We start from the raw sequence: 25,916 nt of genomic DNA, 5'->3' as shown, positions 1-25,916 counted from the left end.
AGCCTATGCCTAAATTCAAGTGTCATCCAAGCCCTGCAGGTCATGACAAGAAACAATCGCAACATCACTGTGGACAACTTACTTCCTCTAATACAACCCATTACCAATCTACCCAAAGTCCCAGACAAGGACCCATCCTCTCTAGTGGACGTGTACAACCACACCTTACTACAGTCACTAAACAAAATCTTTCCCCTAAAAATAAGAAAAGCTAAACCAATAGCGCATCTAAACAAATGGTTTACTGCAGACCTAAAAACCCTACGTAGTTCCAAAAGAATCTCTGAAGCTGCAGGGAAAAAAAAAACTCCCACTGACCATAACAAGAAAGAAATCACAATTGCTGCTACCACCTACAAAGAAGCCATACTAAGAACTAAAAGAGAGACCTATAACGCTGGAATACAAAATGCCAAGTCAGGCTCAAAAGAGCTTTTCACCATACTCGGGGAGTTGCTGCCTCCTGTCCCACCCACAGACTCCTGTACCAGAAATGCATCTTGGGTCAGTAATATCCACAAAATCCCTTCAACCTGACCCTGAGCACCAACATCAACAAGCCTCATGACCCACTGCCTATACCAGGCCATCCATTCTGATTCTCCCCAGTCTCCATTAAGGAGGTAGAAGACATCATAGCCAGCCTAAAACCTTCTAGGTGTCAGGGGGATACTTGTCCTGCTACTGTCATAAAGGAAGGAGCAAAGGAACTCACTCCGTTCATCACTTACCTGATTAATGCACAGTCCCAGATAATCTCAAGGAGACTTGGGTCATGCCCCTTCTCAAAAAACCAAACCTTGATCCTAATACCTCGTCCAACTACAGACCTATAACTACTGTGCCGTTCCTCCTGAAAATCCTTGATAGAGCAGCATATCTCCAAATACAAAAGCACCTTGATGACAACAGCCTCCTAGGTCTGCACCAATCAGGATTCAGGCCAAGACATGTCACTGAGACGGCCCTCCTCGACCTAAAAATCCAAATGAATGAAGCAAAATATAAAGGAAAATTAAATTGGCCATCCTCCTTCTGCTGGACCTCTCAGCAGCTTTTGATTGAGTTGACCGCTCCATTCTCACCAAACATCTGACTACAGGAGCCTCTTTCTCCCCGAATGCCGTGGCCTGGATTCAATCCTTCTTAGCAAACAGGACTATGAGGGTATTCACAGCTACCTATATATATATGGATAATGGTGTCCGGTTTTTAATCTATGTACGAATTATGCACCCATATTCATCATGCCACGACCTTGTTTTACATGTTAATGTCTGCTCATCTGTCTTTAATGCACTATTGGCCAGGGGCCCACATGCACTGTAATAAACTTGAAATAGGCGCTGTGCATGGAGCATTGACACCAAATTGTTGAAACCAGGTTGCAAGGGAATTGGGAACATGCAACTGGGACATTTCTAGGTGGCACACTAGGGCGAACCTTTACATGGATGCATTACACATAACTACAACAAATATTTACAAAGTTTGGTGCAGGGAGATTAATGTATTTGACCATAATTGTAACATTCTATTAATCATGTACCAAAGTTGGGATCGGGTCCCATGATTTTCCATGTCAGTACCTGCTGTGCTTCTTCATACGGTAGTGAACACCCCACTCTGATTAATCCACTTCTTCCCAGGGTCATTGGTTTGGGAAGGGTTGGAGGAGCGTGGAGCAGTAGCCCGTGTTTCCGTGCAGATTGCAGTGGCAATGCTGATCGGCGCAGCGGAAAGTGCTTTCCATTTGGCGGGTTATGACGACCTGTCAAACCACTCTGCTAATATACCCACGAAAGTTGCTGAGTTTGCCTGAATGTGCTGCTCAATGACACTTAAACGGTGCATGCTGAGCTCGCCTGTACCAAGCGTGTCGAATTAGCCAGTCTTTATACGCCGGTCCCCATGCATTATTCGGGATCGAAAAATTCTATTGCAGTAGTTTTGGTCGAATGCAAAACCATTATTTTAATTGACCGAGTTTGACTGAAAATATATGTGGGTAAGGGTAATAATTAAGGTGGATGGGGTCTCTCCTTTGTATGTATTGATGGCCAAATGGATTAAAGGAAGAAAACAAAATTGGATGGTTTTGCGTTCGACAAAATCTCTACAATCAAATCACATAGAACCCCTTATCACTGGGTAATTCAACTTATTTCGATTCTTCAGTATTTGGGAGCGGGTAAGCAGCAGCATGTCTCCTGTAAGTGCACCAGGGCATTGCCACATGGGCTGAATAAAGAGTTTGAGAAACACACTTACCAGTACAGAATGAATGCCTATCACATCACTGCTTCAACACCCTTGTCTTTGTCTTGAGAAGTCCTACCTCTAATTAAACAACCTCGAATTAAACACTGGCAAGGTAATGCTCTCTTTCTCTCTCTCTTTCTCTCTCTCTCGCACACACTTAAACACCCCCAACACACTCACACCTAATGCCACTGTATAGATATTGTTTTTTTTTTTTTTTTAATTAACAAAAGTCCACCCACTTCTATGGGCATCACTGGAGAGCCTTGCAGATGTAACAATATACAACATACAATCTGATGTTCAAACAAGCCCACACCTGCACGCACTGTGAAGAGGTCACCTAATGGTACTGTTGCAATTGATGCACCAGCATGCATGCACACTACTCACAAGCGACAAGTAATCATTGCCGGGCAAAGCTGGAAAACCCTTGCCCCAGAGAGACCTGGGACACCAATGCAAGGCACCAAAAGTTAAGCACATCAGCATCTGACTGCTGAATAACTGGGTACCAAGCAGGGATGCTCCACAACTGGATTGCATAAACCCTGGACATTCTAGCAACTATGAAACAATTCACCCTATCAGAGAAGCACAGTGGTTCACAACCCTACTATGAACCGTAAAGAAAACAAACCAGAGTCCGGAACGATCATCCCACACCCACAAGCGTTTCAGGATAAGGCAAAGGCAGTGAGATGTAATCTAAGAGACCAGGGGGCAGGGACCTGCTGTTAAAGTCATCTACATAATCACATTGGTGCATGCTTCACAGATGTAGTGCACATGCAGGTACAGACACCATCTTAGATACTAGCAGCCATATTGAAATATAAGGCTTAAATGTGGAGCAGTAGCCAGCATCACAGGTCTAGGCAGCGAACATGAGGAAAGGAATAGGCTGCATCCCGGGCACTGATGGGAAAGCCCAGAGTGGCAGAGATCCATAAACCCTTCAATGTCATACAAGTCCTCTGCCTTTGTGTTCTGTGAAGAATGTGCCCTGAAAAACCGTGGGAGGTGGGCTGAGTGTATCTGTAAAATCCCATAAGAAAGAGGGCACAGTCCTCTGACCTCCACTGGTCCCAACTGTAAGTTATAGCACCCAAATGCCCAATCCTAAAGACCTATGAATTCCAAGGTACCAGCCAGCCCCACACCACTGACCATGAACCTGTTAGACCCCCCAATCGATCAGGAAAAAATCAGAAAGCAGAGCTTTCTTGCATTGACTTCTGGGTTAGATGATTTGTGCTGCGAGGTGCAGGGAGGGATAACATTATAGACCAGAACACGCGTGGAAGTCCTTGGAGAGGGGCAGGCATCTCTGGGATCGAGTGGAGTTTGTGAGTTAGCGTGACCACGGCTTTCCCCCCGGGGTCCCTATCTGCCTGTACCAGGTGCAGTTACATGTATTGTTTATTTTGTACATAATTGCCAATTAACCACTGCCTCATGACCGATGCCGAATGCAGCATCACCCAGAAGATGGACAGAAAGCGTTGGGGCCAATGGCCTGGCATCCCCTATCGAGCAGACAGCTCATGTATAGGCTCTCACCAGCCAGCTGTGTGGGTTTCTGCTGTATGTGATGATGTCACTGATGATGTGATGAATCTTAATGTGCTGCACATGCAGATTTTGCCAGAACGTTTGGCGACAGCGGAGCTTTTTGCTGGTGCACTCCTAGTTTTTTTAGAAATAAAATACTTGTATCAAGGCAAGAGGTGTATTGGGCCTCTTCCTCCAGTGGATTGTATGTTTTCTGGTGTGAGCATTCAGGTGCTTTCCTACACCCCCTAGGCATTTAGGAAGACATCCTTATGGGGGAAACACAAACTGTTCTCTACAGCACTCATCAACTCATCACTGTCAAAAGGAATAATACCTTCAAGACCATAAGCCACTCTTCAAACACACTACTGGACACCCAGAAGACCCCACACACTAGTGAATAATCCGCAACATTCCACGTCTAGCTGCAATCCTGACAAGTTGTTTATAGGCAAATCCTCAAACACATTTAGTCCAATAACATCCTGAAGTCACCAGACGCCTCGAGTCCAATAGCATCCTGGAGCCCACCCACATAGTGCTCAGACCAATGGTAGGAATGTAGGAAGTATTCCAAACCATTTGGGCAACCTTAAGATCAATATGGATGCCAATATCACCTCTACCCTGACACCTGCAGTCATCTTTTGGGGCGGGACCCAGTATGATTTGCATATGGTCTTTCTCCTTTCGGTAATGGATTGGAAGGCTGAACAACAACGGTCTGGGGGGTTGCCCAGAGCAACAGCAGATGCTAGGATACATTCTAAGACTTGCAGCCATCACTGCCTTTGTTTTGCTGTATTCGCCCATTGTCAATTCAACAGCTTTGGGAAGAGGGTGGACCTCCAGAAAAATAAAAAATAAAAACAAAAATTCAACAGCATCGAACACTGCCAATCACATATGACTAGTAAAACGAATCCAAGAAACCGGACCCTGTGATGCCGTGATACAAGGAATGAGGTCATTCGTCATGGATAGGGCAGAAATGAAGGGACTACCTGTAAACAGACTGAATGCATGCCGCATAGACTGCGGAGCAGTGCAAGATTCAAACTAATTGGCGGCGCACTATGAGGATGGGCCCACGTATGCCGCTCATGTAGAAGCAGTCGGCCCTGCAACAGATGAAACACACATTATGCAAAGTCACAGAGGCCATCCTCGCCAAGTACCTTACCCTCGTGAATGTATGGAAGATGCCTTGTAGCCTACAAGTAAATACAGACAAGACAGAGAAGCCAATCTCCTCAACCTGCAACACACTACCGGCAGCAATCCCTTTGCCTATAAAGATGGGTACCTGCCCAGAAACCCTGAGAGGGGTCAAGCATATTGGAGATTTGGTGGACATTGGATTAACCTGAGAATCACAAACTAACAAGGTACTGCACACATTCTTGCACCACCTAAGCTCAATCAGGCGGATAAGGCCCTTCCCTTGCTTTGATATGATATTTGTATCACGCTTGTACACAAGTGTTTCAGAGCGCAATTGCTGTCAGATCCCTGGATTTATCATGAATAGACTATAAGAACCCCACAAACAAATCAGATGAATTTGTACAATTGCTCACCACCTACCATGCATTAATCCTTCCTAATCTCTATGCTCAAACACACTATATGCAAACCAACAAATCCCACAGAGCAGTCCAAAAAGATGCCCCCACAAACATCAGGAGATCACTCTGCAGCAGCCAGCTTGCACACCACACCCCATCCAATGCATGCAAGCAGCACAGACGTCCACATCCAGCCCGGTTACCCCTCAAAACAGAGCCCCTAGAAACAGACACACCTGCAGGGCACAAGGTACTGGAAAGCTCTCTAACACCCCCACTTCCCCATAGTGGCCTAATCCATTGACACTCTTTTTCAGAGTTGCAAGAGGCCATTGCAAATGACAGCAGTGTGTAGTATACCTCCCAGACAGCTACTCCTTAGCACATTGGTGGTGTAGCCCAACCAATGAGCTCATTCACCTCTGATCTGGCACAACAGGGAAACACAACTGACACCTGCAAAGGTGCCATGAAGTGGGCCTTGACAATGCACAGTAGCCTGAGAAGTGTGGAAGGGCTTTGCCATCAGGCCAGATGTGTTGGGCCACACTCGGCAGCCAATCAACAGTTTTCTATCAGTTACTACTCCGTACCCTCCATCAGAGACTACGCGTGTCCTCGTCCTGACCAAGCAGCACATGCATGCACTCTGCTCTGTCAATGAGCGCTGAACATGCTTCTCGCTGTGCACATCCTGGGGGGCATTGTGAGGCAGCCAAGGAGCAAGCAACATGTACTATGGCAGTGCCCACACTAGGCAGTTCATAGATGCACCTGTTTCAGTGCACGAGCATCTAATGTGGAAATAAACTGCTGGCTTCCCCTGTCCTTTTAGTGGCCTTTCCACATCCCCTAATACTAAGATGGCCACTGTTTCTGTTTACTGGAGATGATGGTGAAAGAGAGCGTGAAACTGTTGAGTCAATGGAAGTTAATTGGGGAACATACTTACATAAAAGGCATCCACCTCCAGGCAACCAAATGCACCTCTTAAGACATCAAGGTGGATTCTGCACCTAAACCTGACACCAGCACGTGTTCATGTGACCTAGAGTCTGGCTTTCAGAAAGTCCATAGAGGTTTGCATGTTTTCCTACACATTTCAACAGGCCTGTAGGGGGGGCTCTCCAAGTTGTTGAGGTCCCAGAGCACAAACCCCTCATAAAGACACCTGAAGTGATATGTAGTCATGCACCACCAACTCAGAGTTGCTGGTGCAATAAGAGATGGACTTCATAAACCACAACATCGAAATCACTATATGCGGCATCACATCTCCGTCACCAACCTTTTCAACTCTGCTCTGCACAACTTTGGCCAGGCTGGCCCCAGAAGCATTTCTCCCACAGTGGGAGCAGACGACCCAACACTCAGACAAAGGCTACATGTTCAATTGAGGGTCTGTGATTTCTTTAATCAACAACCTTGGCTTCTGTTTTCTTGTATACACTCTACTACCAGTTTGTAAACTGATTGTTGAAGTGTGGACTGAACTGTTGACTGTCCCTTCTTCAAATTGGGATTCTGAACACACCTGGAGTGTTTTCTACTTATGTGGATTGCAAATAAGGACAGCCACTGCCTCCTTGGATAGTGTTTTTGTTGATGATTTGTTGATGAATAACATGCCCAGACACTTGAATCTGTTTTTTGTTGTTGGTTGAAATCTCCCAGCCACTGCTTCTCCCCATGCATTGAGACTGTGACCCCGCCAGCCCCCACCACTCCACCATGTGAATTGCCAGATTGTTTGTCTTGTTTGCGCATTGCCTTGGGATGTTTTTCTTATTTCCTTATGTGATATTTATTTTTTGTGACATACCTTGGGTTCTTTTTTCTTTTATATCTATATCTTTGGATTGTTCTTTTTTAATGCCTTATGCTGTATTTCCTTCATTTGGCATATCTTTTGTTCTTTGTATTGTTTGTAGAAATCCTTTCACTGTTTATGTTTTTCTGGATTACCTTGTGTTGTGTTTTTTTTATTTTTATTTTTTTAATGTATATCTTTGGATTGTTTAAGGATTGTTTTTCTTTTTTTGTGGACTACGTTGAGTTAGCTATAATTTTTTGGTGGACACCCATACAATTGTTTTTCTTTTTTTTTCAGAATAGAACTAGTTAACCATTCTCTGCACCACTTGATAATTGTTCCAGTTGGAGCATACATTTTTGAAAGACATATGACAATGGTTCTAGTTTTTGGGGTTTAGTTCTGGGCTGAGGATGGGTGAAGACATGACTTTGGGCAGGAAATAAATATTTTGTCAAATGTATACTCCACCGAGGAACTATTTGATTAACTCATCTCCTTACATCATGACATTCATGTTGTCACCTTTGACTATATATGTGCCATGTCCATTTCCCCATCAGCAGCTTCACTCTCATTCATATCCTGCAAGGCGTAGGCCCATTGCGCCTGATTGATATCTTAGGTAGCACTTCGCAGTGATCAAGAAAACCCTTTCAGGTCAATGCTGGAAGCTACCGCCACCCAGAGATTGAAATGGCGCTTGAGCACCCCAAGATTTTTCTCAATGGTGTTCAATTTGGTGATATGTTGCTCATTTTAGGAATGGTGCCTTGCTGTCATAGGTAACTCTAGTGGGCCATGAGCCATGTTTATGGGGTATTCCAGAGCCCCAGTTGAAGGGGTTATGAGTGATTGCTGTCCTTAGTACACAGGCTGTGCTCCTCTTTACAAGGTGTGATGATGCTATTGGACGATTAGCATCTACACTTGGAGAGCAAAACCAAGAGGTTTAACCAATTTGTTGTTCATAAGGCAGTGCTGCAAAAACCAAGGGGGGTCCTGGGAGTCCCTCTGCCGGACATTAGCGCTGGTTACGAGAGCCTTACCTAGATTCTTTAGCTCAATATCTTTTTTCTCAATTTCTCCTCTGTGAAAGAAAGTGAGCTAAAGAATCTGGGTATGGCTCTCGTAACCGGGACTAATGTCTTGCAGAGGGACTTCCCAGGACCCCCTTGTTTTTTGCATAATTCAAGTAACGTTTGCGTCTCACCCTAAGTTACTAAGGGAATCCAGACGTGGACCCCTTACTCACTATTCTTAGAGAGGCACAGCTCCACCCTACTGATGAGGTCCAACCAGACTGAAACGCATGTCTGGGGTTGCTGTTGGTACTCTTGTTCAGAGGAACATTGCCTATCATTTTGGTGCTGGACTATCCCAAGGCAGGACAAATACTGATATGTTTTGGATATTTCTCCTCTGTGAAAGATAGTGAGCTAAATAATCTGTTTAAGGCTTTCACAACAAGGACTAATGTCTGGCAGAGAGACATAAAAGGGCCAGGTGCTGAGCCCTGCATAGGAGATCTGCTCTGATCCCTGAGAATTGTTTCAACATCATTAATGCACCAACTGTGCACACAAAAGAAAACCACTGGTTGTTAATCTGTGATTGACTATTTTCTATATGCAATTGCCTGCAGAGAATGTATTGTGCAGTTCTTGACCCTTTTCAGCTGTTACAATCACCAAGGTGTGGCCAAAGAGTGTTTTCACTTATGAAATCAATTATGTGCACTTTGTAATCACATCAATGTCTGTAGAGGTGTAATAGATACATGCCATGCAGCCATGAGCAGCATTGCAGAAGTCCTTCTATGATGTGTGAGAAAATGATAGTGGAAAATAATTGGTGCGCCTCCCCCTAGTTTTTAAGGCATTTAATGAGTAAGTGTGGCCTGGTGGCCTTGCCTGGCAGCAACAAGCGGAACACCGCCATTCTGAAAAAAGCGACAAGCTCCCTTCTACAAGACCCATGTTCAAGAGAGACATTGTTAAAGAAACTACATGAGGGTGACCTAAGTCGGGAATTATGATAACAGATTTTGTGGTTTATTCGATATGAATGAGAATTTGACACAACCCTATTAAGAAGCACCATAAGGAACCAAGGATATTTAACCATTGAATTAGACTCTGCTAATGAAGACAGTAGCTTCAGTCCTCAACCTGAAAATCATAGACGTACTGCTCACGAATCTTGAAAACATAGTTGCTCAAAAGAGAATGTACATCTGTGTATGCTGACTTATATGCATGTATTGTGTTACAACTGGGAAGGACAGTACCAAGTCAACTGTTTCATAACAGAACCACACTCAACTCAGAATAATACTCACAGCAATATTGTAACTGTTCCCTTGAGAAAGCCTGGGAAAGCACGAAACAATTGCACATGCCTCCAAATGCAGTACGTTGGCACTTTGTAAACCTTTGCCTCTTATGACAATGGACGCTTGTGGCACTTTGTAAACCAATTGCATTTTGTGACACCGAACACTTGTAACCTTGTAAAATATGACACTTTGTAATGACTTATAACCTATGATTGTAATTAGTTAATTATAACATACTTAAAACCCAGAGGTTTCTAAGCGCAGTCTGAGGGTCCAAGGCGAGCGCTTTGCCCCTGAGCTATCCCGCCGAGAAAAATTGCAAATGTGTTCTTGCTCTAGAACCATTAAAATAATGTAATTGAAATCTTACTTGTAGATCTGTCTACTTTAAGTTTAAAGCCAACAAACTCTTACCTGCTACTCTTCCATGATGTGTGGCTGACAGCTCTGGCACAGACTCAACAATTGTCCTTTGCAAACATGCACGCATATATGTGAAGAGCACCTTTATTTTATTTCATTTTTATATAACTGAGCATTTGTAAGGCGCTTTATACAACTGAATTTCAAAGCGCCATAAGGCTAAATAGGAAGGGATCAGGGGAAATAAAAACAATGTCAAAACAGTACTATGCAGTCATGGTCCTACTAGGCCTTGTGGCATTAGGCCATGCAAGTGCATTGAGAGAAGTGCAGGGGAAGTTTGCATCATAGAACAATTAGTCTTGATGCTGTGCTGCATCTGTCGGTTCCAAAAGACCCGCTCTCTGTCCTTGGCTTGCATTAAGGCCACATGTATGCAGTCCATGGCCCGATCATGATACCGAAGGCACACCAGCGTTGTCCAAGAGTTTTGCCCTTGAGAGCAGCTGGGTACCTGGGGAATATGATGTGCGGTGCATCATGGCATCCATAACCTATTTTAGGATTTTGTGGACACTGTGCTGTGTTATGCTGTGCAGAAGTGCCACAGAGTCCTGCAATTAGCCACTTGCACTGAATTGCAATACACTGTGCGGCTTCAACCTGGCAGGTATTGCCATTCTGGGTTCTCCGTTGGTCATCCTGTATTTCAAGCGTGGTCGACAGTATTGTGTCCATGTCCAGTTGGTAGATTGCAAGTTCCTGCCAGTTACTCTTATCTTGGCCAGATAACCTGAGTCTGTACTCCCTAGACCTGTGCACCCTTCTCACAGTCCTCCTCCTCCTTTGCAGATGCAGGTGCACAGGCTGATGGGGCAGCAGCTAGTAGGCTGATGGGCTGCCTTCTGGAAACAGATGGGCAGGCTGACAGTCAGCTTGCTGGTGCTCCACCAGGGCGACTGCCAATAGTAGTGGCATTTGCCCCAGAGCAATGAAGTAGGCCACTGCTCCCTTTGCAGTGCTGTGTTGAAGGGACTATGGCTCTGGTGCCATCCCTGCAGGTATTCATGTGTCAGTTGATGGCTATTTAATAACATGTTCTGACTGCTTTTTATTGTGGTATGGTTTGCTTTTAATTGTGGTATGGTTTGCCTTTTATTGCTGTACTGTTTGCTTATTACTGTGGTACTATTTGCTTTTTATTGTGGTACTGGCTTATTTTTATTGTTGGACAGTTTTAATTTTAATGTGTTAATACTTACTTTCTATTGTGGTACTGCTTGCTTTTTTATTGTGGTACGGTTTGCTTTTAATTGTGGTATGGCTTGCTTTTTATTGCTGTACTGTTTGCTTATTTCTGTGGTACTGCATGCTTTTTATTGTGGTACTGCCTGCTTTTTATTGTTGGATAGTTTGATTTTTAATGTGGTAATACTTGCTTTTTATTGTGGTACTGCCTTCTTTTTATTGTTGGATAGTTTGATTTTTAATGTGGTAATACTTGCTTTTTATTGTGGTACTGCTTGCTTGTTTGATTGAGTCATTGTTCATTACACACGTTTTACAAATGTACAACATATTTATAGGGAAAAAAGAAACAGGAAGAGAAAGAGATACAAAAGTAGAAAGAATTACATAGCAAATAAATACAATTCAATTTAAAATAGTCATACAAACAACCTAAGAAAAAAAGGAAAAGCAGTACAATCACACTATTCTTATTACAGTGCAGGATCCACCACCACTTAAACATGGAATTCCATATTTCCCCAATTATTCTCAACAGCCAGTACATTATTAGAGGTTACTATAAGAAATAAACATCTTAACAACAATCAAACCATGGGCCAGGGCAAGTTTCTAGACACTGATATATCTCGGAGATTAAGAACATGCTTCACCCAGCCCAAAGAGTTCATGCTCGAAATCCTGCCATCCCTTAACCAGTACAATGGATCTGGTCAAACTACAACTAGGGAGGCTATTTAACCAAAATAGTTCACCCTGCAAATCCTGCAAACTGTCAGCAAAGTGCATATAGTGTTTAACATAAAGCTCAATCATGTATCTACACGATGCACGCACATGTTGGGGAGAGTAAATGAGCCCCTCTCTCTTACAAAGATGGAATCCATGTTCCTCAATAGGGAGATGGAACCATGCCCCTTTAACCGTACATTTGTGTAACCTCATCTGCATGCATATCCACTTAGCTGTGGGATTATGAAACTGTTGTATATACTTTTGGGCCTTTTGGTAAGGAAACAATAGTTTAGGTATATAGCGAGGACAACCTTCCTGTATGGTCGCGGCAGCAGGACCAATCCCATTATAGGGCTTTCTTTCTAAATGATCCTAACAAAGGAACCAGGTCATCAGACCAATCTGGCACCCCACCAATTTAGACAACATTTCCATATTCCTATTTCTGAAATCAGATAAAGATCTACTGGTCCCCGTAAACATTTCCATCCTATGCAAACTTAACACAGATGACGATTCATCTCACATTATTTTTATACATAGATTTCCTATATTCACACTAATAATCATGGTCCGGGAGGTATTGCTTGCTTTTCTGTTGTACTGCTTGCTTTTTATGGTGGTACTGCTTGCTTTTTATGGTGGTACTGCTTGCTTTTTATTGTTGCACGTTTCGGTACTGCTTAATTTTTATTGGGGTACTGTTTGCTTTTTATTGTGGTACTGCTTGCTTTTTATGGTGGTACTGCTTGCTTTTTATGGTGGTACTGCTTGCCTTTTATTGTTGCACGTTTCGGTACTGCTTAATTTTTATTGGGGTACTGTTTGCTTTTTATTGTGGTACTGCTTGTTTTTTATTGTACTGTTTGCTTTTAATTGAGATACTGCTTGCTTTTGTGTTATGGTACTGCTTGCTTGTTAATGTTTTACTGTTTCATGTTTATTATGGTACTGCTTGCTTTTTATTGTTGTACTGTTTGTTTTTTATTGTTGCATTGCCTGGTGAGGTCCACCCCTGTTTCCATTTCATGTGAATTCCTTCAAATTTCAGGTCGTCTTTCTGCATGCACCACGATTTATTTGTATTGTATTCTATGTTATTTCGTCGAATATCAACACATAAAATCCCATTCTAAAGAGACAGTGCAAGCACATCAATTTCATGTATTAATAGTCCATGCAGAGAACCAAAATAAATGTATTGTCCTCATACACTGTCATAAGTAACTCATGTGAAAATGAGCTTACCAGCTGTTTGATCACTTTTAGCAAAATCTAAAAACGTTTGATAGTGTGTTCAATGCAAGCACACATATCAACAAACATATGGACTCTTTATGGCAGAAAAGAAAAGTAGATCATTGGTTAAAGCAACACTTATTTATTTAGCAATTTCTATGAGCACCAGACTTCACATTATGGTTCCTTCAAGGTTCTGGTTACACAAAGTAAATCTTGAGCATAAAGCCATGAGAGTCGTGATCCCTCGCATGGCATTCCCCAGTAGCTTTACACATGTGTGGTGACATGGTTTTCAATCCAGAACCATGGATTTTTGAGGGTCAGAAGATAGCTAGATTGTAAGCTAGGCAGTAGTTTTGGGGATGGAGAGTGCTTGCCAGGCTCCATCTTTTTGGCCTACACATGTGACTTCGAAATGGTTGCCTTCATACCCTGGAGAAACCCAAACGTGTCCCCTTAATCTGATGAGCAACCTCCGGCAGCAAAGATAGACACATAATGTATTCCCATTCAGCTGTGTGGAAAGAGAACTGGGAAATGACACTGTTCCCAAAACCAAAATTGTGGTGCTCCAACACTGAAACCTAAGGGGTTAATACAGGATTTTGCGCAATAAGTCCTATACAAAACAGTCAGTATGATACATTTAGTTAGTTACATTAACAATGGACTTCGTAACAGAGCCTTCTCAGAAGACTTTGGCGGACATGGCTTTATAGCACCAGTTGACATCTGCATCATTCTGCTCGGCTTACGCACGTGATACAGACCACTGCCTCTAACCGCTCTCTCCTACACGCAATAAGACCCGATCTAGTGTCTTGCGCTCACATGATCCCTGTTCTGGGGATCAGGCGGTATAACACGGTATAACATGCATCAGTAGGAGCACAGAATTGGTTAATGGCATAGCTGCTCCCCGAGGAAGGCTAACAACATGCTTGCTTAGCCTTGTGTGCCTTTATGTGCACGCCAATAAATGGGACCTCTAACCATGATGCCTTCCTAAATGTAGCTGTGGTCATTGCATCATCTCCGACGTATCGCTGTGGTTTTTCTCTGTTAGTGGCTTATGTATGTACACAGCTCATCAGAAATAAAATACTGTTGGCTTCAACAGCACAAGCTATCATCCTGTCCTGTTCTGATTGCCCTGCTGCACAGGTGCTTACTTTCTGCCTTCAGGGAGGGGTTTAGACCATTCCAGACTCTACAGCACTGTTCTCCCAGGGACTCTCCCCCTTTTTGCTATTGATTAAACACTCGCTGGAAGATCAGGTTAGTTCTGGTTGAGTGCAGCACCCAGAACGTCGTGGGGTCACACGTCACCCGTCCCTTCTTGCCTTGTAAACAGAATGGGAGAAAATAGGGCTCCTGCCAACTCCCAAATGGGTTTGTAATAGTTCAAGTACACATTCACAAATCTAAAAAATGAAGGAGTTTCACTTTATTTAAAAACGTTTTTAAAATCAATAAAAGTAAGGAAACAATTGATAACCGGTTCCAGTGTCAAGCAGTGGAAGAACATGGACGAGGGGCAATGGTCCAGTTTCATTTAGGCTTGGTAATCTAGTGTTTGGGCTTTGCCCAAACCGTTAAGTAAAAAACAAGGAAATACATGTAGAGTACTGATGTAAAGTAACACAATTTGATACACAAAAATAAAAAAATAAATATTGAGTAAATAAAAGGTCACGTGTGGGAGCAATGTGGGGTTTACGTTGTGCCTAAAAGTGAGGTGCAGGAGCAAGAGGCAGCTCCACCCATACTATGGAGTTTTTTTTGTTTTTCATTTTCTGGGTGTAGAAAGGTTTTCTGGGTGTAGAAAGGTTTTCTGGGTGTAGAAAGGTGCCAGGACATCTTACCATGACATTCGTTTTGCTTGAACATGCCATGTAAGTAAACAATCTAAAAAGAAAGTTGTGCCATGGGGGGGTGTCCCCGCATGAACAAAAAAACAAGAATGAAAGTAAAGTACAGGGAAGCACCCACACTGTGATCTGTGAGCGAACGGGACAGCAGGCAAAGGGGTCACACAGCAAAAAAGAATCCTGCAGTCAAATGGTCACATCTATGGAATGTAGCCCTCGCTATATAGTCCGAAGCTATGTTAAGTTTATGGGTGGCGAGTGGGGATCAAGTAAGTAGCTCTGTTAAGTGTTCACCTACAATCTTGAACGTAACAGACAAACATAGTTCCATGTCTACTTATAGTACGAAATTTAGTTTGTTATTAGCAGATTACAATTATTTTCTCTAGTTTATTTAATCTACTGAATTTGAAGGACATTTTCGTACAGAAAGCTATTCAGTACCGGCAGATGTTTCTAAGTGCAGACCCAGGGATCAAACCTGTGTTGCTATGCGTCGGGCACGGTCCCTCTGAGCTATCCTACGGAGACATGCACATGGTATCCTTGGGAGGAATTGTCTTGGCTTCAGTCACCTCAGATGAAGAACTTCTCTTATCTTGTTTAATATAATATTATCCTCATGGCCTAATGCCTCTGAACCGACTGCACAGCCTCAGCCATGCGACAACAGATCGAAGATGCCAATCATTTGCGCTCTTGTAGGTCTCGCTTTAGCAAGCCCATCGCCTTTCCTCCTCCTTTGGCAGGTGTCAAAGGTTCCTCTTGCCCTGTTCCAATTCCTCAGAGTCCAAGACCATTAGTCGGCTAACGTAGACAGCGTAGAAGAAGGTTTGTCACTGGCTTCTCTCAGCGGATGAAGGATACGACAGGACGCAATAAGTGCATATGATAAAAACCCTTATGTGGTAATGGTCTATTACAAGTCAAGCGGGGCTGTAACAGCAATGTGTGGCAACTATGCAGCCTCCTATGAACTTGTCTCTCTTCTATGTTCAAGGTCTTCAGCTTCTATCAAGGCCTGGGCGTCTGCCATATGAGGCCAACAGAGCAATTATTTCATCAACTCTGGGGTTTGAAGATCAATGAGGTCCAGAGGGCGAGAGCAGCTCAGCTGCCAGGGCTTGTCAGTCCAAAACGGACAAAAGCACCGTCTTGGGAGCCGCAATGGATTTACTACAAGGAAACCAATTACTTAAGGGCTGGGCACTGAACCGAAACTGACATCTCTTCCTCGTTAGCGCCAACCTAATGGAAGGCTTTAGAACCACAGGCCGCAAGTGATTCAGCAGAAAGCCTCACCTTGGCTCCTCTGTCTGTTCCCAACATCATCATCTTTGCTAAAGTGCCTTTTGATTGTACGTAAAGAAAGCAATATTACGTTTGCACACATACATGAATGTTCTTAATATTTAGGGTTTAACGTTGCCCAACCCTACTTGATTGGAGGGAACTCTACCATAGCAGTATTTCTTTATTTGTTTCAGGAACAATTATTAAATTTGCTGATGGGTGAACCAGGCTCCAAATGTCTGTTAAACCATCACCATGCAGTTTTATCTTTTGACAGCCACCCCGGGAGGCCCAGTCAGGCTTGGATTTTCCAAGCAACAGAAGGTTCTTCTAATCTACTCTCCAGGAGTGAGTGAAAAGGTCTAACAATGCCTGCCAAACTATTAACGCCCAGCCCCTTTTGACCCTGAACGGTGAACCCAGTCAGTCGGGATACTTTTAGAATCTCATATCAAGAAGGTCTTTTTTATAGGATGCCTGAGAATGCGTCACTGATTAAGGAAAAAAAGAAAACCTTCTGAGACTTTTTTTTTAAGAGATTGAGAATTGTGATAACCCTCATTTCATGGAATATAAAAAACAGGGGAAGTAAATATCACTGTTCAGGCCTGTGTGATTGCTCCTATTGTGACTGTGCCATGTTTTGGGCAAATACATTTAATGGAACTACGGGTTTTCTTTTTCCTTATCAAAAGATCCCATAAAAAAACACTTAGCCGGGGCAAAATATGAGTAGCGAAACATATCTCTATTGTGCAAGGTCCCACCAACCAAAAATCTTGCACTGGTCAAAGATGTTTATGTAATCCACCACTAGGTCACCTGAGAAATATAACTTAATAAAGGCGTGCAAAGGAAAAATGTGTTGCCATGTACTACCCATAATCAATTCAGTGTTGGCCTATGGCAGAAATAGATGCACATGTAAAGTTATAAGAACTATCATAATCAAACAGCCTGTTTCTTGGGGCATTGCAATGGGGAAATGACCTTACTGCCGGTCTTGAGCCCCTACTAAATCCTCAAATAACATGCTTATCTATTCTTAGGATATTAAGAATTCAACAATAGCAAACAAAGTTGGAAATTAACTATATTTACAATTGTTTCTGACAGATCCATCGTTGTTTTTTGTTGTATTATACTAATAGACTGGTTGATTGAAGCCAATTGTAAAGAGCAGAAGGAAAGAATGTTTTCCTGGTTATCTTGTTTAGGTTGTTCAAAGAGTGGTTCTAACACATTGGTAATTGCGATACAGTTTTCGCTTTTATTTGTACTGGTGCTTTAGTTTTATCATTCAGTCGGTTATGCATTTGGTACATATTAGGGATAACTGTGTCCCTGGTTTGTCAGCCGACACGTGTTTCGAGCCGTGGGTCTTTATCAAGGCTATTGTGTACAGTCTGTAGCCCCCTATGGGGTCCTGGTCCAACGTAATGGGTGGCTGTCCTGTTGAGACAGTGGCTCCTGTTGGGCCTTGTTGAGCAGCTTGAAGGGCTGCGTGCAGTTTGCGAGGTGGCTGCTATCGCAATTACCACTGTGTTAGAACCACTCTTTGAACGACCTAAGCAAGATAACCAGGAAAATACTCTTTCCTTCTACTCAAACAATTGGGGTACTGGCTAAACCCCTACAGCTCCTGTGATCTTGCAACAATTGAACCCTATTAGTAAGCTTGGGAAACAAGACAGCTCAACAAAGGCTTTTCCAGACCTAGAGCCAACCACGATTCTATCAGCAATTGTAAAGAGCATCAACTATTAGGATGTGTGCTCCTCTGCATCTAGGTGCCCTATGGGTAAGGTGTTACAATTACAATTACAATGACCGATATGCATGCTAAAGATCGAAAATACATTACTGCCACTCCCGTCAACATTCTACCATCCCAAAAACGAATCTCCCAGATCCACTGAAAGTGAAACTGCTCCAAGGTTATCAGCTGTTCACTTCTTGGCTCTTATCTATGCCGTCGTCTCCCCCCAATGACACCAGAACGGTGGATCAGATGTATCAAAAGACAAAGCATAGCAGACACTGACAAATATAACGTTTTTAATTGAAGAAGAGGTGGAGAAGCGTACATGAAGAAATAAGTGCAGACTATGGCAATTCCTGAACAGCAAAAAAGGCTTTTGGGGTACAAGAAGTGGCAAATGGGATTTCACTCCCTCCAAGAACATCATTCTTGATCACTTGGATTGGATTTACTATTTAGGTGTTAATCTCTGCCACTTAAAAGTCCTCTGTATAAGTCACAAGTATAAAGGATTTAAGTCGCCCCTTGGGCTGCTGGCTGCAACTTTCATGCTGTGTATTGTGGACACATTTCACCTCTTCCATAGTCCATAAGAAAATGTCCAGCTCAACCGGCCCAGAGCATTCCCTACTCAAGATGGGTTTACATTTCAACTGTACGGCACTCAGTCGGCCCTCTTTGCCTCCTTACTAATACACACTTCTGTGTTTACTGGATGGAGACCTTCTGTAGAGGTGGATAAGTGATACAATCAAACCTCCCCCCTGTACCTACTTTGTGTTGTACCCATTTACCACTGTCCCTAACATTTGATGTATTACTGTTCTATCATGCTGTTGCTCCAGCATTGGGACCATGCCGTTGGCAACAGAAGGGACTATGGTAAGAAGTACTGAAACCAAAATGCTTGTTTGCGTATTGGGGTGAACTCGGGCAGCCTTGCGATTACTTTGAAATCCCTAGCAGAGATAGTGTTTAGGAGTGCCTTGAGTCCATATATTAAATTAGGGAACCATTCAAGTGATCCAATTACAGCCAGTAAAGTTGCCTGGCCCAAAACATGCTCCTACAGCAAAGGATAATGTGTATGTTTCAATCTTTCTAGGCGTTATAGGGAGTCAAATTTGAAGGACTTACACTGATCCGGTCCGGGTCCCGAAATCCATCCATCCCTGAAGGGCGATGCCTTTATCACCATAGCGATGCTCTTCAAAAAGTACAACTTGGCATCATCTATGTGATACCACCCTAACGAGTCCTTACAGCTACACTACTTAACCTCTGTGTCATGTACCCTTGGAGTGAGAGAATGATAACCAACACAGAGCTATTATGACATGTGTATCCTTAGTGAGTGACAATGGTGTGGCTGTCGCCATGGCAATTGGAGAAGAGACATGTTTTCTTAACACATAAACAGCTTTGAAAAATGGCTTTCAAAATGAAGACAACAAATATGCTTGTTGTCTGAATAACACTCTACCTTTTCAATACATTTTTTAAATTAGATACTTGACTGGAGATATCTGGTTTCTATGAATCCTTCTCCCTTAGAAAGTCTGCTGGTGCTCAAGAAGCCCTCACATCCTGTAGCAAAGAGTAATGGTGTGTACTGCATGGAGTGTGCACTTGACTTTTCTTTACAGTTGGAAGTGTGAGGCAATAATGCCTTTGTGAAGACAGACAGCACAGTGGGGATGTGGCAGGGAAGGGGATGGCAGCTGGAAAGTGAGTGCCAAGAGATGGTGCTTGGGACTCAGCCTTCTGATATAAATATACAGTGATTAGCCCAACTCAACAGTTGAGATCAGAGGACCTCAAGCAGGGCAAAAGACTAAACCCACAGGGCTAATTTCCATGGTATATTGTAGCTGCTCTTTCTGAATGTTCCCCCAAGATGCTGCCAGTGATATATCCCTCACCGGGAAGGATGATGATGCTGATGCAGATCCGAACAATCTCATGTTTGGGAAGCAGACCACTGTTTGCCCAACTCTGTATGAGTAATGTAGCTCTCAATGACCACTACAAGTAGGCAGTAAGCTCCTGTAAGAGTTGTATTTAAAGTACCCTTCCAAAAAAGTGGCCACTGGAACAATCGTGACATAGGGCAGCATCATTGCCTAAATATATCATAGAAACGCATATTTTAAAAAAAAGTGTATAGTGTCTACTGTAATGTTGATCTTGTTAGCTTTGTCAAAAGTATGTTGTGGCTTCATTGGTAGGGCAGGCAATTTTGTAAACATCAGGAATGAGAAAGGATTCTAAAGGGAATGTGGGCTTTCCATTTTACAAATGACTGACCAGCATAAACAGATCCCCGAACGATTATGCGAATCTCAGTTTGTGGGTCTTAGACAATGGATAGCATGATTATTGGAAATGGAAGTCTTGCTTGTTTTGGCGTAGAGCATCTGACCAGTCAATATAGCTCTGGTATTCATTGACTCTGCATTAGTGGAATAATGAACAGTATTTCTGCATTCCCATAGGGGGGTAAACACTCAATCAGGAAACATGAATGAGAGATTCTTGTACAGATTTCTAATTTCCCTCTTGAAAAAGAAGAAAAGGCGTACAATAAATGTTCATTTGAAGCTGACAAAGGCAGCCGATTTGGGAATACAAAGCCCTTTGAAGCTCCTGCTCTGCCACATCGTAAGAGAAAGTGAGATCTAGCTTAGCCATCAACACATGAATATTTCCACAATCTCATAGCATCCTTCAGGCCTTCCGTTGCTTTTGCTGCTACAGACACCACCAGAAAAAAAGACCCAATAGAGGAGATTTGTTTACCCTTGTGTAGGAAACCGGCTTGAGCTGATGATATGATAGTTTAATTATAACATGCTTAATACCCATAGGATTCTAAGCGCAGACCCAAGGAGCGAACCTGTGTTGCTCTGTGTTGTCTTGCTTACAAGGTGAGCACGTTGGCCCTGAGCTATCCTCCCAAGACAAGAGGTGAAAACATTTCACCTAGTCCAGCTTGTGGGCCACTTCAAGCGCAGGGTCTAGATACCCCATTTATAGACTTATTTTAGAATGGTAGAGGCCGATGAAATTCCTTTCCGCCACTGCTGTTTCCTGGCTCTCACGTTCATTACAGGTGGAGCTTCATTGTGGGGATTTACTCTAATCACTTGCTCTGCCTCTGACCATGTGGGAAAAATCAAGCACATAGGCACTCGATGTTGATTACAAAAGAACAGCGGATACATTCCCTTTTACTTTCTATTTAAGAAATATACCATGAGTGGGGGTGAATAAGTTAGAAGTCCGATTACCTTAGCGCCAGGGAATTACCTGACCGGTAATGCCCCCCCCACCGCAAGGGTTATATTGCTATTAGTACTAATAGCGTTTTTCCCATGTTGAGAAATGGTGTGTTTGCCATTTCTCAACTTGAGAAAAAACTGCAAATCAAGATGGCCGCCATGGATCAGGGAGAAGGAAACAACATGTAGTCTTTTCTCCCTTTCCATGGTAGCTATTGCTGTGACAGGGATGTACTGGGAACACTAGTCGTCTCAGTGCTGGTGAGGAATAAGGCAGCGCCAGGTAAATGGGACGCAGGGGCATTGGAGATGTGGAAAAGAGGGATGGGTGGGGTGGGGTGAGCTGAGGTGAAGGGGAAGGGGAAGTGGGGGAGCGCAGTTACCTAATTCCGGAGAGGGAAGATGGTGACCTGCATCTCTGAGGAGGCTCAGAACGGTCGTTTTACTGTGTGGTAAAAAAAAAAAATACATTCTGGGCCTCCTGATTGGCTGGGAGGCTGCCAGACCCCCCTCTTTGAGTATTTATTCTCCTTCATACTCTTTTATGCACCTTTGTTTCACTCTTCCTGCAGGAAGCATGAGAGTGGCATTACCAGGTGTGAGCACCGCGTCCCTGCAAGCCCTTTTGCACAGTATGTAAGGCGCATGTGTTATTCCTTTCATGGGCATAGTCATATATTCTAGGGTGTTAGGAACAGTCACTGCGACTCTTGAGTTTCATTTGCAGTGAGGCGTCTGATATCAATTTCTGGAGAGAACCTTGAGACTCGGGCTGCTCTGACTTTCATTAGGCCTTCCAGATACAGAAATAGCCGTATTCTCACAGTTGAAGGTTAAAGGTGGCTGAGGGGAATTTCATGGCTCATGGGGGCAATTTCCTGGCTCATTTGGAAGCAGGTTCATAGAGCTCTTAACAGTCATTTAACGCTTCGTATGAAGAAATATCTTGAACCTTATGGAAAAAAGGTGTGACTTGTTAGGACGTTCAGGTCTACCTAAGGGGAAACGTATTTTCCTATATGACCACAATGAACTATGTTATAGACAATACTGTGTGACATATTAATGACATTGAATGGCTTATGAAGTGCAATTCAGAACTCATGTTGGGAAATTTGGTGGCCCGAATGGGGTAATTTAATTGTTTGCATTTGGTCAAACTTTATGTCTCTTGGGCCAATTATATGTGTGTAATTTCATTGCCTCTAGGAGGAACTCTATGGGTTCTTTTAGGCCCCCATTACGTATTAGCATTCCCGCCGCCTCCTACCCCGGTATGTCTCACAGGATATTATAGGTGGTAGGAATGCGTGGGATTCTTATTCTATGGAGTCCTGTAGGACTCCTTGGGAGGAATTACCTGTATCACCAGCACCGGTTTTACCAGTGCCAGTAATTCTGCCAGCTTTTAGCCTGTGGGGTCCTGATTAACCTCCTGCTTGTGGCTGGAGGTAAATCAGTCACCCCCACTGGCAAAGTCGTAGTTTCCCAGTGCGGTAAAAGTGCCAGTGGCAGTTTTACCACCAATTTTACCAGCATTTTTCACGCACGGAAACTAATAATGACCCCCAATGTTCTGGTCATTACGAGTGTTTTTCTTTCATGCTGAAGATGTCAGCAATTCCATAGCCAGTTTGGCATCCAGGTAATGCTAGAAAGCGAGGGGCAGTTTCTCATGCCATGATGCCAATCTCACATTGACAGGTGGTCAGTTTTGTGGCCTAAATAAAGTATGTTATTTTAAAAAATATTTATTATCAAGTGAGTATTTCACTTCTTCCGAGCATTTTTATGACCAATCGGTTGAACATTTTAGAGCAATTATGAGGCCAGTTTGTGGCTGGCATGTTTTTAATTTCAGAAGTCGTTTGGGATTAAGATCATGAACAGTGCAGCTGCATGTTCTGCTATGGGTGGGAGCGGGAGGGAGAGAGGGGGAGTGAAAGGCTTGTGTGAAAAGAATTCACTGCTGACTCGGATGGAAACGTCATGCTTACAGGAGGGCTTATTTCATGACTGTGAGCCATTTAAGCTAGTGTGAGTCATGCTCAGTCATGCTATAGAAGAACACCAGACTGGTGGCAAGGTAGTTTCCCAGTTCTTCCACAGTGGAGAACGTGGCCAATGGGAGGACATTGCAGGCACATACTCTATTGAACCAGGGGGAGAAATTTACAGTAATGTGAGTATTGAGTGAGGTGTCGTACTTGGTTCTTTTTGAGTTGAAATTAGAGGTTTTTTTTTTTATAACGATTGAGGAATTTTAAAAATCTGCATTATACATGTAAATGCGAAAATAATTTTTAAAATACACGTTCAGCTCCTTCATGTAAAAAAAGAAAATGAATACATGGAGGAAGACACTACCTTTCTCCCCACCTTTATCTCCAAATGATGTTGCCTTTTATTCATTTTTTCAGAAAAATGTGTGAATAAAATACTATCTGACCAGTAATATTATTTCTCAGCATATCTTTTAACACTATTGATTCAAGGGAATGTCCAGCTAGCCAAATTAGGCGAGAAAGAGTTCTGCATATGTAGGGTCTAACTCCGTTGCATGTTTCTATTTTCTAAAAGTGATCCCCTTTTTTTAGCAACAAAAAAGGGGGTCTGCAACCTGGGACTTTCCAGATGTTTGGACTACAACTCACATGATCCCTCAGCATTGTGTCATGGGCCCTTGCACATTCTGCCCTGTGCAGGGGTAGGAGGAATGAGTAAGACACCATCTTATTTCAGAAAATCAACTCATAATATAATTAATTTAGCATTGGCTTTAAAAGGCCAGGTAGAATATAGCACCTTGATAAGATAAGCACATGGATATCCTCTGAGGCTATATTATGATTCAGTATAGGTAGCAGAGATAGTGTTGTGATACATGCTTAAGGGCAGTACAAACTGGTGTCCGGTCAAAGTTTCGACTCAAAAGGGTCGAATGACAAAAGGGTCGAGTCAATTCAAACGAAAACAAAAGGATCACATTTTTTTTTTAAATGTAGATTTATTTTTTATTGCTTTAGTATAGGTAAAAAAAGGTGTTTTTACACCAAAAATCATTTGCGCTAGTGCTTAGCACTGTAATGTGTACTCAAAGTGCTTCAATGCTTAAAGAGGCTCCCAGAAGCCTATGCTAGCTTTGTAGTGAAAAACAGCTCTAAAAAGCAATGGGGTTTTAGAAGTTATGTCTCAGACACCAAGAAAAGTGTGTGTTTTGAGTTAGCATTCATTCATTAATGCATTATTGTATATGATCATTTAGCATAGCAAGGCGCTAGGCAGCGTGACCATATCATGCCATTCTTGCATGCATGCTTACATATGTACTGTAGTTGAATTGAGCAGTCCAGTGCATTCATCCCTATGCAAACCTATAGTTATGAGTAGGCAGTGGAAGCAGGTCCACTCCATGTTCTCTTTAGCAAGATATACAGCAAGTAGCCTGAGAGGTAAGAAGAAGCACCTTGTGACGTTGAGGCCTTGAGCTGGGACATTTAGGGCATGCTAGATAGATACATATTCGTTGAGCCGTTACTGATCATTCAGCTTGAGGATTTTACTCACAAATAAAATGGACACGTAGGGGTGGTACCAGCCAATATTGTGTACCATTATCCTGAGGATAATAGGAGGTACTTTTTTTCCAGAGGCCAGCAGCTGGGGGATTTGCCTGACAGTGGGAGCTTTTGTTAAGAGTGGAACCCTATACATAGGCTTTCAGACCATAGACACAGGCTACTGCTTATGCAATGCCAGGGTTGGTGTTTGTGGAGCGCTGAACATCATCTAAATGCCATTGCTACATGTATTCCTTGAAAGGCTTTTTTAATGTTGATGTTGAGTTTGCTTGACTGAATAGTCTGCAATTCTGATCATGTGGCATTGTGCATTGTTTTGATTGAATATGTTAAATGCACAGGTTAATTCCTTGCATTATGCCCCTTGGTTTGGTGTAGAAGAAACATAAATAGTTTGAGGACCTTTAGCAGTGTTAGACATTTCCTTGGCGAACAGATGCAAAGAGGGCTTTAGCATTTAGAAGGTGAATTGATGATACCAGATGGTTTAGTTAAAGGGGAAGTGGCCTCAGACTCATCTCATGTAGAGATTTCAGCTCTTGTTTTTTTTTCTTCTTTTTTATGTTGAAAATGGCAACGTGTTTGGAACTTATGTTGATTTAGCAGGAACTAAGCAAGGGAGATTGAAAAGGTATTTGCAAATAAAATGCTTCTTTTTCATACTTTGACATTGGTCATTCTTACCTCTGAAACAATACTTACACATTGGGACTCACATCGAGTTGGGTGGTATTCCAGTGGTAAATCTGCTAGAATACCACCCAACAGAATTATGGTTACGACCAATTGTCTGGCGTATTTACTGCCAGATTACAAGTTGTGGTGGCAGAGTCAGTCCCCATTATTTTGGAGTCCATAGGACTGCATGGGGGATTTCAGTGGAATTACCGCTGGTGGAATTACCACTGCTGTAATTCCACAGATTGTGCCGATTCTCTGGCAGAAAGTGGCAGGATTTACCTCCAGTATGATGCTGAAGGTTAATCCCCCACTCCAGGGCCA

General features: G+C 42.9%; 1 protein-coding gene across 4 annotated transcripts in view; it reads right to left on the bottom strand.

Annotated features, from left to right (window-relative positions):
• The window catches only part of GAP43 (growth associated protein 43), a 283,328-nt gene that overhangs the window by 155,038 nt on the left and 102,374 nt on the right, over nt 1-25,916 (bottom strand). The window contains exon 1 of one of the 4 annotated variants that reach the window (XM_069635909.1): nt 19,190-19,332. The exons of 2 other annotated variants lie outside the window; for them this stretch is intronic. In XM_069635909.1, the coding sequence (XP_069492010.1) occupies nt 19,190-19,222 (33 nt within the window). In that variant the 5' untranslated portion in view covers nt 19,223-19,332. Of the gene's footprint in view, nt 1-19,189; nt 19,333-25,916 lie in introns of those variants that run through there. One more of the 4 variants, XM_069635906.1, reaches the window with a different exon arrangement.

The sequence above is a fragment of the Ambystoma mexicanum genome, chromosome 7p (assembly GCF_040938575.1).
Source record: "Ambystoma mexicanum isolate Mex_15411 chromosome 7p, UKY_AmexF1_1, whole genome shotgun sequence".
NCBI lineage: Eukaryota > Metazoa > Chordata > Amphibia > Caudata > Ambystomatidae > Ambystoma > Ambystoma mexicanum.
Note: the sequence above shows the minus strand (reverse complement) of the source record. Positions and strands in the feature narration are given on the sequence as shown.